General features: G+C 41.5%; 1 protein-coding gene across 5 annotated transcripts in view; it reads left to right on the top strand.

The window, feature by feature from the left end:
* Positions 1-20,139, top strand: part of MYO5A (myosin VA) — a 193,597-nt gene that overhangs the window by 96,955 nt on the left and 76,503 nt on the right. For all 5 annotated transcript variants that reach the window (XM_054042993.1, XM_054042989.1, XM_054042992.1 and 2 more), the window contains exons 5-9: positions 9,236-9,392; positions 14,880-15,023; positions 16,250-16,331; positions 17,242-17,349; positions 17,942-18,048. In XM_054042993.1, the coding sequence (XP_053898968.1) occupies positions 9,236-9,392; positions 14,880-15,023; positions 16,250-16,331; positions 17,242-17,349; positions 17,942-18,048 (598 nt within the window). The remainder of the gene's footprint in view (positions 1-9,235; positions 9,393-14,879; positions 15,024-16,249; positions 16,332-17,241; positions 17,350-17,941; positions 18,049-20,139) is intronic.

Genomic DNA, 20,139 nt, shown 5'->3' with positions numbered 1-20,139 from the left:
CCCCCCCTCCTGCAAAAGAACATGATGGAAACAGTAGTTAACAGAAACGTATTTTTTATTATCAACCAAACATGGAACTGGGAAAGTGAAACTTGGACGGGGGCTTGTGTCAGGCGGGAAGGAAAGAACTTGTCAAATTTTGGGGAATGAGAGCCTTCTGCTGCTCGAGCTCTCTGCAGGGGTGGAGTGAGAGTTAGCAGGGACTCTGCCGCCTCTCCTTCTGTGCACTTTGGGTGAGGGGAGTATGGGACTTGGTGGCGGGGGAGGGCGGTTAGAGATGGACTGCAGCGGGGCTCTGTCCTCCTGCCTCCGTTCCTGCAGAACATCCACAAGGCGCCGGAGCGTGTCCGTTTGCTCCCTCATTAGTCCAAGCAGGGTTTGAGTCGCCTGCTGGTCTTCCTGACGCCACCTCTCCTCCCGATCCATGTTGGCTTGGTGCATTCGGGTCAAGTTCTCCCGCCACTGGGTCTGCTGTGCTGCCTGGGCTCTGGAGCAGGCTATAAGCTCCGAGAACATGTCCTCCCGTGTCCTCTTCTTCTTATGCCTAATCCGCGCTAGCCTCTGGGAGTGTGATGACAGGCTAGGTTGTGAGACAGTCGCAGATGGGGCTGTGGGAATGGGAAAAAGGGAGTGAATTCCTCAGAAAGATAAATGTAGTTGTGAACAAAGAACATAGTCTTTCTCTGTTAACAAGACCATGCACAGCACCTATCACATGCGCACTCAGCACAAGGTCGAATTCTCGGCCTTCGCATTCAGTGCCTGGGGTCTTCTACAGCACATTTGAGAAGCCTCTCAGGAGAACGGAGTTTCTGTTGCAGGCAGACATGGTAAGCCGTAGACTTGTGGCAGCTTAAAACTTTAATATTAGCAATGGCCTCATTTCACATTGAAATCAATGTCGGTCCCTGCTGCCAGCAATTCGGCAAGCAGGAAGTCTGCTCCTGTCCCACACCCTCGCGGCTGTCCCCGGGAACGATCCCTTTCGGCTGCCCCTCTCCCGCCTCCACCGCGTGGCTGCAAACCAGCGGTTACAGTTCTGTAAAGGAACGGCAAAGCAGTCCCAACACTAACATTCCCCTACCTCATTCAAAGCAGGTCATCATGAGCGACATCACCCTCATGAGGATCTCTGACAGCGAGAAAGAGAGAATGCTCCGGGAAAGCCTGCAAAGACCAGGGCCGTATGCCGCCATGCTGTGCAGAGCAATGATTCCAGAGTACTTGATAGTCTCGTGGCGTGGCAACGTGTCCTACTACGGAGGACCCAATAAGGCCGCTCTCCCCAAGAACCTAATGCAGCGGATTTCCAATTACCTCCAGGAGAGCTTCCTCGAGATGTCACAGGAGGATTTCTGCTCCATCCCCGGACATATAGACCGCATTTTACTGTAGCTGCTGTAGCAGTGACTAACCAGTAGAGCGGCTTGGGCAGGACAATCATGCAAAACCGGACATTGCTAGATTTTTTTTAAGGGCAGACATCAGATTGGTCATAGCCACACATCGGGCAGTTGCACATATTATATGCATGTATTTGTGCATGCACAGTTTTGAAATCTGTGCCTGTGTTTTAACAATGTAAGAGGTGAGCAAATGTGTCTGATTTAAATGGTGTAAATGTTTCTGTGTATTAAATCATATGGATTTAATTGGACCTGTGACTAACAGTATACTATAAAGCAAGACTTCAAGTGTGTGATAGTTCCAAAACTGACTTTAATTTGACTTTTCATCATTTTAAAAAAATTATCAAAATGTGCTGGCATAAGTTATTTTCTTGGGTTGGTTTACCTGCTGCTATAATTCAGCTGTAGGCTGACACATCACTGAGGAAGCAAACAGGTTCCTGTTCTGCCCATCATAGGCATGACTCTCACTGATGTTAATGGGAATTATTTGTATGTGTTTAAAGGAGAATCTATCCCAAAGGTTCCTCTGAGTCACAGGCTGTCTCCCTTGTGAGCTTGCATCAGGCTAGCTTTCAAGAGTTCTTTGATAAATTAAAACTCACTGTTTGAATGTCCAAAGCAGTTTCAGGTTAGTAAGCATTTCTCTACCACAGACTTGCAGGAGAGAATCTGAAGTATGAGGAAGAGGCGACACTGTAATTGATTAACTAAAAGATACTTATGGGCCTGATCTTGTCCTGAAGGCATTGGGAGTTTGGAGTGTTCAAGGACTGCAGATTCAGACCCTCCAACAACTATTTACTCTCAGTTTGTTTAAGAACTAAAAGCCTGTTCTATCCTGTAGATGCCCCTTACCAGTGACGTAAACACCATAAAATATGAAAACAAGAAGCCAGTGGTGACCCCCTCAAAATATGGCAGGAAAAGAAAAAAAATAATGGAGCTATCCCATCTCCTAGAACTGGAAGGGACCTTGAAAGGTCATCGAGTCCAGCCCCCTGCCTTCACTAGCAGGACCAAGTACTGATTTTGCCCCAGATCCCTAAGTGGCCCCCTCAAGGATTGACCTCACAACCCTGGGTTTAGCAGGCCAATGCTCAAACCACTGAGCTATCCCTCCCCCCTGAAGGCTCATTAAACCTTTCAGCACAGGAAATGGGAGAAGAAAATAATCCCTTAAGTATTACTCTTCAAACAGCTTCAAAAGCCTCCATAATTTAAAAATATAAAATTAATAAAAACCAAAAGATCCTTCTCCAAAAGCCTCCATTTAAAAAAAGAGCCCTCCAGATCAAAAGACTCAGGCTGTTTTGGATCAAAGGGGAAGCAAGTTCCTAAGCTGATCTCATTCAATGTGCCCTACTAGCTATCCTCTCTCCTTTCATCCTGAGGCAGCTTCCCCTGGAGCACCTCTGTTGATCTCAGTTGTTGCAGTATGGCATGAGGAGAGAGGAGGTCTTTCAAGTATTCAAGCCCTAGGTTTATAAGCGATACCAAAATCTCAAATTCTATTTTACCTACATATTTTTTCAAGAACGTAATAACTATTTCATTTATTTTGTTGTTTGTTTTACGGCCATGAACCTTAAAGACAGGATGGAAGTGATGTAGCCTAGCCATCAGCCATGGAAAAAACAAACTGTGTTTTGTTGATCACGTGGATAAAATCTGTGCTTTGTTGAAATGGATAAAATAGACAGCTCTGTGCTTCTCTAGGTCCTACTGAAATAACCACTGATAAGTAGCTATTTAGTATTTGAGTGCAGCTAGTTCAAAAATTTGGACCCAAGGGGGACTTTCTTTTGGTATGTGTGTAGCAGACAGGAAGTATATATTCATTGGGCCACTTTCGTGCCATTTCATTCTATACATCTTGACTATCCTAAAACATTCAAACTGTTTGTTTTGGAAATGTTGGTTTCAATACTATAAAGCATCTACTACTTAACCTGAAAATTCATTCAGTTTGGGAGCCAGAGCCAGGAGATTTTGTGGTCTACAGGAATAAAAATGGGGTTGGAAGTCAAGAACTCTGCAGCTATAATTTCATCGTTGCGTGTGGTTTGCTGTGTGATCTTAGTTTTTACATTTGTAAAATAGGATTGTTAACACCTACCTTCCAGGATGGTAGTGAGGATTAAATAGTTAATATTTGTAGAGAAGGGTGCACACGAAATGTGCATACTATTGCAGTTGTGCATGCAAATGGTCCAAGTGGTCATTTGCATGCACAATTTCCATGATTCTGGCCAAGACACGTTAATTGTTCACAGCCTTTTCTGAAAGGGTCATAAACTATGAAATAAACTCTAAATATTTTTATTCCTAGTCTGGTTTGTCTTTGCATTGGGCATTAATACAAACATTGGGCATTCGGGATCTGTGGGCTCTAAGGTTTTGTTTTTGAATATCTGCTCTAGATATTTTGAATCAGTAAAATAAAAAGCATAAAACATACTCACCAGCAAACCTCAAAATACCTCACAGCAAACCTAGAATGTGAATTTGTTAAAAGCTTGTGTTTCTGTTTGTTTGTTTGTTTGTTTTTAAAATGTCTGATAGCAGTTCTGGCAACTGTGACTGGAAGGGGGTATATTATATATATGTATGTCTGAGCATGGAGGTTGCTGTCAGTAATCCTCTACTCCTTTCTTTTCCCAGGCTATAGTACTTTCTAAAATTATATCCTTAAAATGCAAAATAGCACAATCTGACTCTCCCACTGAAGTGAAATACTCTGTTGAACAGAGCTCCATACTGTGATGTATTTCTTTGTCCAAGCCAATTAGGCTATAGGTAGCTGCTGCTTTAGCATTGACTTAAAAGGAAGCAGAATTACTGCAATGCTGAGTGCATTTGAAAATCTTACCCTTAGATTTTAGTGAATTTTAGAAACCCAGGTGTAGTAGTCACTACTACTAATAATCTTATTTAAGGGAATAAAGCCATTAGACCAGGGGTTGGCAATGTTCGGCACGTGGCTCGCCAGGGTAAGCACCCTAGCGGGCCGGGCCAGTTTATTTACCTGCTGACGTGGCAGGTTCGGCCGATCGCGGCCCCCACTCGCTGCGGTTCGCTGTCCGGTCCAATGGGGGCGGCGGGAAGCGGCGCGGGCCGAGGGATGTGCTGGCCATGGCTTCCCACCGCCCCCATTGGCCCGGGATGGCGAACTGCGGCGACTGGGGGCCACGATCGGCCGAACCTGCCGCGTCAGCAGGTAAATAAACTGGCCCAGCCCGCTAGGGTGCTTACCTTGGTGAGCCGGGTGCTGAACGTTGCCGACCGCTGCATTAGACTATCCACTCCATCTCCCAGCCAAAGTAGGATTGTTTCCTACAAGCCACTTTGCACTGGGAAAGAGATGACAATTTCATTTGTATATTAAAAAAACATTTTCTCCATATATTACATGTTAATCCATACTGTAGCACTCCTGTTTTGCTGTTGGGCATCAGGTAAGTAGAAAGGATCTTTAGCATCAGATTGTGCAGTGGTTGTATAAAGCTGATAAATGTCTATTGGGAAATAAGTTGTGAGCTCAAATTTCCAGGGATGAAGGGAAAGTGCTGATCTACTTCTCCATTTGGCACTCTGATAATAAGATTCCTCATAAATGTTGCTTGTCATCATTGTTGTGGAGATATTCTGAATTCTATTCAGTTCTGTTCACAATGTCTGACCATCCGGTGGCATACAATAAATAGAGATTTGTGCTGTTTAATTAGAAGCTTTGTAAAATTGTCATTAAAATTTACCAGTCCAAGCACAAAGTCTGCTTGTCCATCCTTTTACCCGGATTACTGATGATGAAAAATTAATGAAATTAATGACTTATTTTGAACTAAGTCTGATTTGGCCACGCTTATCCTTCCCATCTTCCTCCTCTTTTTAAAGTAATGTGAGTTGCTAATTGTGGAGAGATAAAGAGGCATATTATTTTTCTGTAAACATTTTAATGCTTGGCTGAAATAGTTTTTATAAATGGTGCCTGTCAAGGACTTTAAAACCGTTTGATCTATATTTTGATCTATTCTGGATGATGTAACAAATCTCTGTCCTGAGGATAAAACTGCGAGGGTGGGAGGAAGAAAAAAGAGGTAGAACACTAAGAGCTGATTTGTGCATCAGTTTAGAGTTGAAATCCAGGAGACAATTTAAAATGTAATAATAATAATAATCCTGGGTAGGTGGACACAGATTTATATGTTCCATTCTATATGCATCCGAAGAAGTGGGCTGTAGTCCACGAAAGCTTATGCTCTAATAAATTTGTTAGTCTCTAAGGTGCCACAAGTACTCCTGTTCTTCTTTTTGCGGATACAGACTAACACGGCTGTTACTCTGAAACAGATTTAATGGCACCTATTGTATTTTTTCTTAAAAGTAAAACTTCTCTATTGTCCGAATGCTGCGGCACTAAGGAAACTGTTCCTCTTCAAAGCTAATAGTGGAGCATAACTGAGACTTCTTTGGATCTCTCAGATGTTAACATTGTTATTCCAGATTTCCAATAACATTTTAGATCCTGTGCCGCTGTTGTTTCATTAACGTCCAGAAAAGACCATGATATCATAATTAAATAATCATTTGTAAGGTGCTCTTTAAATGATATCTTCATATTAAATGCTATATTTCAGCACTTTCCAGTATGTAATTAATCTACAGGTATACACGCCTTGTAGTAAGAGAAGCAGATTGAGCTCAAACAGGCTTCTCATGGCAGTTTGTGCTCGTCCTGGGAAACATAAGGAACAGAATGACACATTTTTATTATGGTGTTCCATTCCTGGAACTAGAGTCAGTGTTCTGTTAGGACTTCTGTTATAAATCCATATTATCTGGGATTATAGCTTTGCAAATTTGTGTGTGTGTGTATAATGTAGATAGATCTGGTGCCAAGGCTTGACATTTGGACAAATCCTGAGTGTGGACATGTGGACTAATCCAAATCCTGAGTGTTAAAGTTTGTAAAAGATTTATATGTAATATTTTCAACATGTCTTTCCTAGGGTGGTAAGTGAACTTAGTCCTGAAGAAAGGTGCTAGGTTGGCAGTTGGAACTGAAGTCCTCTGTTTATACAGAGAACTTGTCCGGCACAGGCAGTAGCAATATGAGCTTCCCTGACATGTCCTGCCAATCTTCCTGAATCCTGCCCTGCCTCAGCTCTTTCATCAAAGGGTAACAAGGCAACTGAGTCTTGATAGCTATTCAGTCTTTGGCCTCTCTGAGACTGTCATTCGGGCTGCTAATTAAGGTGCATGATGGGCATGGTATAGATACAGCTAGTGGTGGTTTTTGATGGGAGCTCCTGTCCTTTAGGAACCAGATTGAGATTTCTTGTATGTCACTCAACAACCTGCGGATGATAATGACTCTTGATCACTATAGGCCTTTTCTGGATCAAAGCTGGTGACAGAGAAACGAAAGGCTTGTTATCTCATTGCACATCTCCCGAGTTCTCCGGCTGTTGAGGTTGCTCCATAAGTTTCATGTTCTAAGAACAATGAGACGTTGTTCTTTCCATGCTGTGGAGTACCGGAGGAATAAACGGCTACAAGCTATTCTGCATTTTGACCCATTTTTGACAGAATGTAGGCGTTGTCTATGTGAGAGAGAACCCAGCCCATTGTTTGTTACACCAATTAAACCAAAAGGAAAGGGATGTATTTTGGGTTGGGCCACTTGCAAGTTCTTCAAGAACTACTACAGTCTTCTTTCTACTTTTCCTTTTTCATCCCCAGTAATCAGTTCATCTCATACCATCCCCTGATAAGCAGAGGTACAGTCTCTTCCTCCTATGTATACAGCCACTGAGGACGCCTCTGTTTCTGATGAGGGATTGAGGAAAAGAGTAAGTGTCTTTCTCCCTCCTCCTATGCAAACCCTTGATTTTTTTTGCCACAGGAAGTCCCATAACCCTGCCTCCCTTATTCATTCAGACTGGAGTGGGTGCACTAGATTTTTTTGTTCTTTAGAATGGAAGCATCCTAACAGGTTGGTGGCTGCAAAGCAGGTAGGAATAACTAGTCAAACCACATTTCCCTGGCATCTTCCTTGGGGAAATTGCACTGACGGAGGATTTTTGAGGATGGGCAACTCTAGCCAGGAGAGAGGCTCTTTTTCATTGGATTTGGACAGGTGCAAAATTTCAAGCAATAGGCTTGTACTACCTGTTATCAGATGTTAAGGTGAGTAGTTGCACTTTGTGACTTTTCTCTCAGACTTTTCTCTCTGAGCCTGTCAGCTTAATATGAGAATTCATTCATACTTAACACATCAGAGGCTAAGAACATACAACAAAATAGGTTTGTTTTTACCTTGTTAACCTTTTCTTATTTATTTAAATGATTGTTGCTTTAGTTTTGGCTTCATTTTGCCAGGATGTGACCAACCTGCTCTACCACTAACTGTATTCAGGCCTTGTCTCTTTCAAAGGTGTGAAGAAAATAGTCCTTTTAGTATACAACTCGGTGCTGCATGAAACACACTAGAGCTGTGTTCTTATCAAGAGTTTTGGGAATATTTTTGGAGACAGATAAAAGGTGGAGAGAAATAACATGGTCTATTAATTTAGTATGGTATTCACCATGGTTGTTATGGTCGCTGACTTTTTTTCCCCCCCTTAAAGCTTCACAAGTATAACCTGAGATCTCTTGCATATTGTCAGACTGCTTAAACAAGAATCCTTTTGATTGGTTTTTTATTAGACTGATAGATGAAATATATATTCTTTCATACCATCTCAGCAAGCATTCACTGGTGATTTTGGCAGGCAGCTGGAGGCTGTAAATATTTCATCTGAACACATGCGTGCCTGGTCTTTTGTTTAGAGTTATTGTACATGGTCTGGGGGACTGAGTTTGGGGACTTAGGAACAAACTGCTGAACTCTAATCCCAGCTCTGTGAATGATTCTCAATACATTCTTGGGCAAGTCATTTATCCTTTCTTTCTCAGTTTTCCCATTTGTAAATTAGAGATAATGCTTACCTAACTTACAGGGATGTCTGTCTGAAACCTTATTAGCTATAGTTTGTCCATTACTTTGGAAATCTAAAGCTCTGTAGAAGTGATGTATACTTTTTATTGTTACAACACTTTTAAAAGGTTTGGATCTTTTTAAACAGTGGTTTTCACAGGCAAAGCTACATGTTTGTTAGACATAGAGCTTCTCAAACCAGAGGCTATGGGCAAGGCTCTCTTTGGAAGGGAAAAAAATGGTAACAAATGGAGATTTTTAAAAAAATAAGAAGAAATTGCCTTACAACAAAGGGACGCTTTTAGCTCTAGAGCTGCTGTTAAATAATCAAGCAAGACCGTTCAAAACACTAATGTCTAGAACAAATGCAGGGAATAGGGTTACAGGAAGAATTGTCTTATGGTTACATAAGAACAGGAGTTAGGAGACAGTCCTTTTGTTTCTGAATATGCTACTCATTTCCCCATATGTAAAATGGCGGCAGTAATAATTACCCAGCTTTGTCAAGCACTTCGGGAATCTGGATAGAAGGCACTACAATGTGTTATTGAGATAAACAGGATGAAGCTCAAGTTAATTTACAGGGTCAAGTGCTTTGGAGGAAATCTAATGTCAGAGCAGACTGAAATGGCCGTGTTGATTCTGAATTCCCATCCTGGCCAAGCACTAGGGCCCAGTTAGCCCAACAAGAAGCTAGATCATCAACAGCCTTCTTTTAACCATATGCATGCACATTATATGTAGTGTTACCATATATGGTGAAAGGGTTGATGCCAAGTTGGATACATGAAAAATAGGTCTACTTTAGCAAACAGCTGGTAATGAACATGTTTTTGTGTTTCAGAGATGAACGGAATCAGTCAATCATTGTAAGTGGGGAATCTGGAGCAGGAAAAACTGTCTCTGCTAAGTATGCCATGAGATACTTTGCCACTGTAAGTGGTTCTGCCAGTGAAGCTAATGTTGAAGAGAAAGTACTGGCTTCCAACCCTATCATGGAGGTAAGAGAGCGGATGCACTATCTTATCCTATATGCTTACTTCTGCTGCTACTATTGGTAGCTACTACAAACACTCAGTGAATAGAAATGCAATTGATTTTTTAAGGCATTCAAACATTGAATTGAAGATAAAATTTATAAGGATTGCCATAATATCATGTCCTCTCTCTCTTTCCCAGAAAGGGCTCTAAATTGAGATGTCTTTTTGTGCACTGTTCAGGAGGAGGTGGGGAAGAAAGAGGATGTGACAAATTCAGTACAGCAAAGTAGCTATATAACACTGATTTTTCAGACCACTAGCCAAATGAATGCGGAGGAAGTGTGTGTGGGAGTGGGGGGAAATATGTAAAATCCACAGAAGGTTTAACACCCATATTTTTTTCCATAGAATCTTTAAATGATGCCCTTCAAGTGTAATATATTGTTATATTCTATTCCATTTTGCTTTACTGGGAAAAGTTTTGGTGTACAGTGCAAAAGTACAGTTTTATGGGATATAACTCTTATTGGGAAGACAGAGTGAAAAACATCTATCTGTACCTGCATTAAATACTGGCTCTTGTGATGCTAAAATATAATAGAAAAAAATACACTTTGCAATATTGAGATCTTGTTATAATGTTGAGGATAATCCCCTTCCTTGAACCAGTGCCCCACTAGCTAACTAGGCTGGACTTCAACCCCATGTTCTTTTGGCCCAGAGGCAAGAGTGCTGACAATATATTGTGAGACAAACATGGAATTTCCCTATTGCTGCAGGATAACTGTTCTACAGCCAGATGTGAGGACAACTTGAAAAACAAGATCTCATGATCTAGCAGAAACAGTTCTAAAAGATCATCCTCTCTGTGTTCCCATTTAGCTGTACTACAGTACTTCTTTTGCTGGCAAAATTGTCCTGTAGTTTCAAATTATAGCTGAAGTATTGGTCAGTAAAGGAACTACAATGAAACAAGGGGAAAAAACAAATATCAGGGGAATTCCTTAAGAGAAATAACTCTGCAGAAAACATGTGTACATGACCTGTATGCCTTAAGAAAGTGGAACTCCATGCTAGAGCACTTGATGACTCAGTGGATACTTAGTATCCATGTGGTATAGAGTGAAGATATTGAAGTAGTAAGTGTTTTTCAAGCTAATGTGATTTCTCATAGGCTCACGGTTAAAATATGTGAAATTACGGAAAAATCACTAACTCTGATGCAAATGATGCCACTTTTTTCTTTTTCCAGTATTTTTTTAAAATAAACTTTTTTTATTCCTTCTTTCCTCCTTGCTCAAGCACTTCTTGACTCCCCAAAAGCACAGATGGCGCTATAACTGCCCTAGCACAAGTGTGGCACATGTGATTTTGATGTATTCTCCCATAAGGTAATTCTGCCTGGTTTGCAGTGCTGTGTGGCATTTCAAAGCAAAGTCTTGTGGCTTAATACCCCTGGGGATACCAACTGCACTCTGTTCCAATTGATTGCTGTTCTTATAATGACTTAAAGAACACAGATTTGCTCTGGGAGTTTTATAATCTGCCTTGACTGAGTCACTCGCTGAGGTAGAAATGGAAATGCATTTTGAAATAGAACAGGAAGGAATTAGCTCAGGCTTAATCATTCATAGAGAATGAGAATAATTTTAACCAGTTTCATGCCTCTGGTGCATGTGTGTGTTTGTACCATATTGACAACCTTACTTCAAAGGGTTGAACTATAGGCTAACACAGTCCAGGATCTAACCCAATAATGTTTGGGGTTTCATGAATCTAGGAGAGTAGCACATGCGGGGAGGAAGCCAACCACGAAGGGGAGTAAGAAATGGTAGCAGAAGTCAGAGACCTCTTGTCGTTTTCACTGTTTGCATTCTGTTTGCACAATTTAGACTGAAATATGAAGAAATTACTAGTGGATCACCTGAGGCAATCCTCCTCCTAAAAATATCAAACTGACCACTAATTAAGTGTGTGATTTAATTTCCAAAGCAAGGAAATTTAAAGTGAAGACTAAAAATATGACTCTCCATCTTTAATTATTGTATCTAAAAACAAAAATTACAGTGCTTTGTTTTTGCCTTTGTAATCTGTAAAGGATAGTGTCAAACCTGTGCAGACTGAAATTTGACTTACTTTTAAAACTATTACAGTTGAGTGGAGGATGTCTAGACTACAGGCAACTTCTGAGTTTTTAAATCTATTAGGCCATAGCTGGGAATGTGGTTGGTTGGTTGGTTTTTGTTTTTGAAAAATCTGCAGTTGCATTTAAGTAGGATACAGAGTAGCAAAAACAGCATTTTGAATTCTGCAGTTGCAGAACTGGCAAAAAAAATTAATTCCTAATTGTATGGTTAATTTGAAACAGGAAAGAAGTCAGCACTTGTCAGATGAAAAGGTAGTAAATCAGAACGGGAATGCTATTTTATTTTCATGCTTCCAAACTGACATTCTAAGCAACTATAATTATTCATGACAAAATACTTCTGACAGTGTCCTTTATTGCTTTTATTTACTAAGTACTTCATAATGACTGCTGATCAATTAAATAATGTGCATTGCTGGTGACTTTTTAAATTATTTTCAATAACTACAATTAATAACTACAATCAATAATCAATAACTACAATCCTCTGTAAATATGTAATTATTGACTGTTTAAAATATGTACTATTTATATAACCTGACACAGTTCTGAAAGAACTATTATCATTCATTTATAATGTAAGTAAAAGGTATAGTTGGACAATTTCTAAAATTTACTCTGGTCACTACTATATTTATGGTTCCAATGACTTTTTAAAATTACGTTTTTTTAAAAATGTCTGTTTTTGACGTACAAATTTTATACATATAAAACCTAGGGCATTAGAGCACATGAAGGAGGAATTAATTATTTCTGAGGGATAAGCGGCCACTGCAGAGCAGTAATAGTTTTCTTGTGAATAATTATGTAATACTATTATTTTACCAACGCAGCAACATATGTTACAATAGCAGCAATTTTTAATCATTTGAATGCTCATAACCCTATATGTCAATCGGGGCCAGATTTTTAGAATTGTGAAGGTGTGCATTATTTGCTGCTAATAATATTATTTATATTACTTGTAACCTTTGTGGTAACTGCAAATGACCACATAGACATCCATTTGGTCATCTCTGTGTGCTACTGCTATAACTGCATACTCCTTTCTAGAACTCTAGCTCCTGGTTACTGTGCAGTATACTTGCTAGTGCTCAGTGAGTTTTGATCTTTTGCTTGCATAGTTCAAAACCTAAAACAATTCAACAGTTGCTATTCGGTCACAGTTTTTCTTGTTTCCCCCATTTCTTATTTCAGCACAAAGTTTCTACAGAGTGGCTACATGAGCCAGAAAAGTAGGACATACATGTACTGTAGCTTTACGTTCCATAGTTATGATATAGTTGAGTATTATATTGCATCCTGCCATGATTATATACTTTACATCTTAAATGCAATAAAATTTCAGAAGAATGATATGCTGTCTAAAGGTAATTACTCCATATGCTGTTTCTGCACAGACCTTTGCTAAAAGCAGGTAACCCTAGTAATTTCTAAACGGTTAACTGCTGCATAATGAGTAATGTACTTGGTTCCTAAGGGAAAGAAGAAAGTGCTTGCTTCTGTCTCAGCATAATCTGAATTATACATCTCAATATTCCATTTACATTCTATTAAGAATTCCCCTCATGTCTTACAGCAGTGAAGATGTTAACTGTAAAAGCAATAAGGTTGTAATAAAAGTCAGAGATGGAATAAGAGTATTCTGGACTCACAACCATCAATAACTTTAGGCCTCCTGTACATGCTGGCTGAGATGGAGTCACACAACTGCAAAACACTGCCCTTGTGTGCCCATCCTTCCATCTTCTCTTTTTGGGTTATATTGTAATATGACTTGAGGTTTTGAGATGGGCAACCATGGACCAGCTATACCTCAGGTCCTGAACTAGCAATAAGTGCCAACAAGCCACAGTCAGCTAGGTGTCATGCCACTAGCTGTTAACTGATTCACTGCTGATTCCCGCTGACTATTGGTTTCACTTCCTAAAGAACCTACCTTAATCCTCTCCTCATAAAAAGAGTCCAGTTGTTTTAACTTAAATCATGACAGATGATTATTTTCTTTGCAAAATAACTATTGCTATTACCTCTTGTCTCTCTTAGTAATCAGACTTACCCCCATCACCACAAAACAGAATCACAATACATCTTGGAAATTATCTATTACTCCATCATAACTATTTGAAAATTTCTTAACAGTGTAACACACATATGAAAATGCATGTGGAGGTGCTTCCATTATATCATGGCTTAGTGTAGATGCCAGATGGTATTACTCTGTTTGTCTTTATGTTTGAGACACTTCTTTCTGAAGAATTAAAACTGCCCAGATTGTCTGTCTGATCTGACTGTTGATCTATGCAATATTATCTCTCTGTGTGTATAATAGCACTTGACTAGGAGTGACTGCTGTAGTTAAGGTTGAAAATCAGTTTCTTATAAATCTAGTTTTCCACATGCTCATAACTTTTTGAAAAAAAAATCACCTGTCAGCTGAGATGATTTTACACACACACACACTCTCTCTCTCTCTCTCTCTCTCTCAAAATGGCTCTTTAAAGCGAGCTCAGGCATTTTCTGAAGACAACCCCAGTGAAGAAATACAGCTTTATATACCAGAGGCCTGATCCTACAAACCTACTTCACATAATTCTCTTTTGCACAAATAGTCCAAGAAGTAGCAGTCTTTGAAGAGTGAAATTTATAAAGATTCATAAAATGTACTGTACTATCCAAGAAATAGTGTATGCTTTTTATTAAACCTTTCTTTGATCCTTAGGAGTATTGCATATATTATATTCTGGAATGTGGAACTTATTCCTGTGGTTTGTTCTCACAGAGTGCTAACTAGTCCTAGTACATGAAATTCACCCACAAAGTAAATATGCTGTAACAGCATGTCTGGGGCACTAATTTTTTGGAAATGTAACTGATTATAGATTATTTATTATATATTATTAACTATGCAAAATATAGGTTGTTGGCTGGGTCATAGGATTATTTTAGGCAGAACTGCAGTGATGGCCAAAGTTAGAGGTGCTATGCATATTTATTATCACTTATGGTCTCCATAAGCCCTGTAAAAGGCTATCTTTGTGACAATGCACATTTTGTAAGAAGTTTTATTCAACTAGAAAAATTCCAAATCCTTGGAGGGTTATCAGGATTATTTTTTGAGTTGGAAAATCCAACTGTGAAGGTGAAAGCATTACTGTGTTGGCCAACTCCATATATTGGTGTTAATGGAATAACCCTGCTGTAAGTTTGCTATAACCTAGGAAGTTGCTTCCCTACTAGGACAGAAGAATTCACTATTAAGTTCTTGCTAATTTTGGAAACACAGTTGTGAACCATGTAGGCGTACAGACCGGTAAGAGAATTTCCATGAGCTATTAAACCTGTATGTGTTTTTCCCCTAGTCCATCGGAAATGCCAAAACCACAAGGAATGACAACAGTAGTCGTTTTGGGAAGTACATTGAAATTGGTTTTGATAAGAGGTACCGAATCATTGGTGCTAACATGAGAACTTACCTCTTAGAAAAATCAAGAGTGGTATTTCAGGTAATACAATCCTCTTATTGTGTGTGTTTATGTGATTATATAAAAAATCCTACTGCCAGCTAGTGTGAGGCATCTCTTATTTCTAAGAAGCCACCAGTGTCTTGCAGCTGTAATATAATACCAAGAAAGCAGCGAGAGATAGCTTTTAGCATCAATTATGCTTGTAAATCTGTATACGTGGCAATAAGAATATACTGTATATCTAATGGTTAAACATCTTCAACATAATAGCGGACATCAGAGTACGTGTACTACAATATTTTACAGTTGTGTCTCAGAACACAACAGAAACTGCGCATGCATGGGGAAAATCTCTGTTGATATTCATAAAGCTGCCATCTTATCCTCTTTTAAATCCCTCCTTTAAAACTGACCTTTGTCATGATACCTACAAATCACTCCCATCTGGCGTTGATTATGACAATCTGTGACTTCTGTTTTTCTGCTGAAGTTGTTTTCTTTATTACCTCATCCTCCTAACCCATACCTAGCCCCTTTGCCTGTTTTTGTCCACCTCTTGTGTCCTGTCTGTCATGCAGAGAGATTCTGGGGACAGAACTGTTATCTTTGTTACATTTCCATCTAATCCAATGGGGCCTTGATCCTTGATTGGGATTCTTAAGCACTACTGTAATAGAAATAATAAATAACAGCTTACAATAGTGCCACTGCATTGCTTGGGTTATTATTGTAGAACACTGTAGCATGTTGTAAGTAATGGATGAATAGAGACCTGTTATGCTATGGTTCAGCCCAAGAGGAGTCTTTCTTGAAGTTCTAAACATAAGAGTATCTTAGTTTATAATGGTGGTATCGGCACTAAAAATTTGGGCATCATGAGTGCAAATAACTTTCTCTCAGTGTTCCTTTCACTAGAATACTGCAAACTGTGAGGCAATGTTTTTTAGTTATCTTATGCAATTGTAAAGTTATTAAGTATGACCACTTTGCACACCCACAAAATGGTATATCTGTGTTTCAATAGTAGTCACAAACCTAAAAAGTGAAATCCTGCAGCTTTAATTTTTCTGCATACATATTGCTGTTGGAAGTAGATTAACCAAGAAAGAAATGATAGAGGTTGATTTACTTTTTCATTTTTGTTGTGGCTTTCTCTGAGTTCCTAATTGCCATAGAATATATTAAATCTAGAAGTTCTGTCCTTCTGACAAATATTTCTGTCAGTTGTAAATTCTGAAATGTAATTGCTTCTTTTTTTCTTAAAGGCAGAAGAGGAGAGAAATTATCACATTTTCTACCAGCTCTGTGCCTCTGCAGCATTACCTGAGTTTAAAACACTGCGATTAGGTATGAAATTCATATCCAGTGTACTGTGCAATCAGTATGTACAAAGTATTATCTCTAAGCTCTGTGAGTGATGGGTCTAAAAGAAGAATCACTGTCTTTTAAATTCTTATTAACCCTGAGCTGCTTACAGCTAAAAAAAAATAAGTAAATAGATATTTTATTTCTAAAAAAGCAAACATGCAGATTTACATAGTCCATGTAAGCTAATACACACTAATGACAGGCATCAGTACAGTACATAGATATGCACTCTCCTCCCCCTTCCCCCCGTGTACTCTGATTTCCCACCACCAGCCAGCCGGCAGGTCCAAGAGCAGGTAAGTGGTGGTTGGGATGGAGAGATGGGTGATTTCTGCTCCGCTGATTTCCTGGTATCCCTCACAAATAAAAACAGAATGTATAAAATCAAGCAATAGAAGTTTTGTTTGTTTTTGTGTGTTTTTAAAAATTAGTTTTATAGCATTGGGTGCGTGGCTGAGACTTGCAGGATAATTGTTTCCATGCACATGAAGACATGCTGTGTATGGACTGTTGTGACAATTGATGGGACAGTAAAAGGGTTTATAACACCTTTAACTTTTTTGGATCTTGAGATCAATACAACAGGTTCTGCAGTACTAGCTTCCAGAGACTATGCTGATTAGTATGGACACAGCAAACCTATTGCAGGAGCAAATGGCTTTAGAAACATTTAGATGCAGCATTAAACCTGAAAGAGAGCAGTCCTCTAATGCAGATGGCCCAGGGGAGTCAATGATTCCAATAAACTGAAATGTATTTCAAACCATGGGTTCTGCCATTCAGGTTTAGAAGCTCAAGTGAGCTTTACCTGTTACACAGCTTAACACAGAGATGTTTGCAACTGTGTGGTTTCTACTTTAGTGTGTGTAAAAATTGTTCTTTTTTGTAGGGAATGCAAATTACTTTCACTATACGAAGCAAGGAGGTAGTCCAGTGATTGACGGCATTGATGATGCTAAGGAAATGATACACACCAGACAGGCCTGCAGTTTGCTAGGTAATTCTGCTATTATGCTGGAGAAGCATGGGTCTAGTTCAGACTTCGGAATCATAGCTGTTTTTATATAGTCTGTTTTAGTTCATTCTTTCTATATTGTATTTAAAATAGAGAGAGAGACTTTGATAACCTTTGGGATTCAGATACTTTTAAAGTATAATGAAGGTATTGTATCATCAAATTTTTAGTGCAGGGAAGAGGAAACATTATTTAAGCAATAATAAATGCTGGATTCCCCGTGGTGCAGTATATAAGATTTTTGTGGGTTTTGTAAAACTTTGTCTAAGCAGCAGTACAGGCAGTTCATTAAAATATTTAGTAGTTTGTTAAAGTGAATCATCCTTGCATCTTATTATAATGTCGTGTGGTAACACATAGTAATAGGAGGGCCAAGTATAATTTTCTAATAGTATTTTCTCTGCAGAACTCCTCACGCAACTGAGAGATGGGAGGTGGTGGCAATTTCCCACAAAATTCCAGCAGATTTTATCATTCCTGTTTACAAATATTGGACCCTTCTTTTCAGCAGCAGGGTCTCTCTTTGGTCTTTCCTTCACTCTGCACTCAGGGCATTTTATTCATCTTCTTTCAGGGATTAATGATTCCCACCAGATGGGAATCTTTCGAATCCTCGCTGGGATCCTTCACCTGGGCAACGTGGGGTTTACCTCTCGGGATGCTGACAGCTGCACGATCCCCGTAAGTTGTAAATGTGTTTAAAGGATATAGTTACACTCTATTGTGACACTTCTGTATTTTTTGGTTGGGTGTCTTATTTGTTTGCAGAGGCCCCCATGCAAAGTAGAGCCAGTACAAAAATACAAGCAACTTCTTTTTATTTCTAGATTGGTATGACTTTTCCTGTTGCTCTTCACAGATGGATTCTGCTCTTCTTCTTCGAGTGATTGTTCACGTCCATTACACATTAGGTGTACGCGCACCGCGTGCACGGACGTCGGAAACTTTTTCCCTTAGCGGCTCCCATCGGGCCGGCAGGGCCCCCTCCCTCCCGCTAGAGCGGCGCCCCGCTCTAGGGTATATATATCCCTGCCGACCCGACCCCTCCAGTTCCTTCTTACCGTCTGTGGCGGCGTTGGAACAACTCTGTCTCTCGTCTGAGAGTGTCCCTTAGCATAGTCATTAGTGTTATCTACAACAGTTATCAGTTATTTAGTAGTTAGTGTTGAGCTTAGTAGTTAACAGCTCATTAGGTACTTAAAGTTCCTGCCGTGGTTGCTTGGTCAACCCCGGCACCGGCCCTGGGCGGCGGGGCATGCCGCACGCCCAAGGCTTCAAGGCTTTTGCCACGTGCCGTAAGCCTATGCCATTGAGCGACCCCCACGACTCGTGTCTCCGCTGCCTGGGGGAAGCTCACCAGAAAGAGCGCTGCAAGATCTGCAAGGCCTTTAAGCCCAGAACTAAGAAAGAAAGAGACTTTCGCCTCAAGCAGCTGCTCATGGAGATGGCGTTACAGCCCTCCACTTCGGCGGCACCGTCTGCCTTGGTGCGGAGCGCCCTGGCATCGGTGCGGGAACCGGCGCCGGCGGGTCACTCGAAGCCCACGGCACCGACCAAACGGGGGCATGTACGGCACCGGTCGTCTTCGCCGACAAAATCGAAAGGCCAACCCAAGGCCTGAGAACGCTCCCCGCATAAGAGGGTAGCGCCGGCGAAGACCTCGAGTGCGCCCAAGGCCGGCATGGCCCCGACACAGGCCCCGGTAGTGGCTCCAGCGCCGAAAGGCCCGTCGAGCCCCGGGATAGGCGCGTCGAGTGAGGAAGAAGGGCTGGAGGAGCTCTTGGAACAGCCCTCCACTCCGGAAACATTTGAGGCAGCAAAGGACCTCATTGCATTGTCCGTTGAGGGCCCTCCACAAACTGAGGACGCTCCGCCGAGACTGCCACACAGAGGCAAGCCGGCGATGGTGCGCCCATCACGGTCGCCATCTCGGCACCGTTCAAGGCACCGGTCCCGGTCGAGCTCCGCCTCGGTGGACTCCCGGTTGCCCTCCGCACAGAAAGCACCGCAGCAGTCGGGCCTCAGTAAGCGGTCGGCACCGACTCAGCAGCCATACTCGAGTCGGCACCGGGATGCGTCGATGGTACATTCCCCGAGACAGACCACCCGTAGTCGTTCCCGGTCCCGTGGTCACCGGTACCGATCCAGGTCCAGGTCGGCGAGACGCTGCTCCAGGTCCTGGTTGCGGAGGCGCTACTCCCCAAACCCGGACCGGCACCATTCTACGGCTCCGCCGTGGCCTTCCAGATCACCGTCCGTGGTGTCGGAGACTGACTCGGGCCGGTACGGCGGGTATGCCCATAGGGCACAGGCTAGTAGGAACTACAAAGCCTCTGGCCATCCCCAATGGGGCCAACCAAGCCAATGGCCATTCTGGACACCCTGGGCCTACCACCAGCAAGGGCTCCCATCCAGGACTCGAGATCCGGGCCATCAGGGTATCGATCCCGCTCTCCGCGGTACCGCCCGCCCTCTCACAAGGAGGCAACGGTCTCTAGACCGCAGGAGCGGGAGGGAGTGGACTCGGCACCGAGCACGGTACCGTCCCAGTCCCACACCGTGGGACAGGCCCCAGAGGAACAACCAGGCGATGAAGGGTTGCAGGAAGGTGAGGATGGACAAAAGGCCCCTACCTCTTTCTCCTCGCTGGACGAGGTAGTAGCAGGCACGACAGTGTCCGGCCCTTCCCCGATTGATCATTGGGCGCACCAAGACCTGCTTCGCTGGGTAGCCCTCAATCTGGGCTTGCAAGCAGAGGAGACTGTAGAACGG

This window comes from Malaclemys terrapin, chromosome 10 (genome assembly GCF_027887155.1).
Source record: "Malaclemys terrapin pileata isolate rMalTer1 chromosome 10, rMalTer1.hap1, whole genome shotgun sequence".
In the NCBI taxonomy this organism is placed as follows: Eukaryota; Metazoa; Chordata; order Testudines; family Emydidae; genus Malaclemys; species Malaclemys terrapin.
Note: the sequence above shows the minus strand (reverse complement) of the source record. Positions and strands in the feature narration are given on the sequence as shown.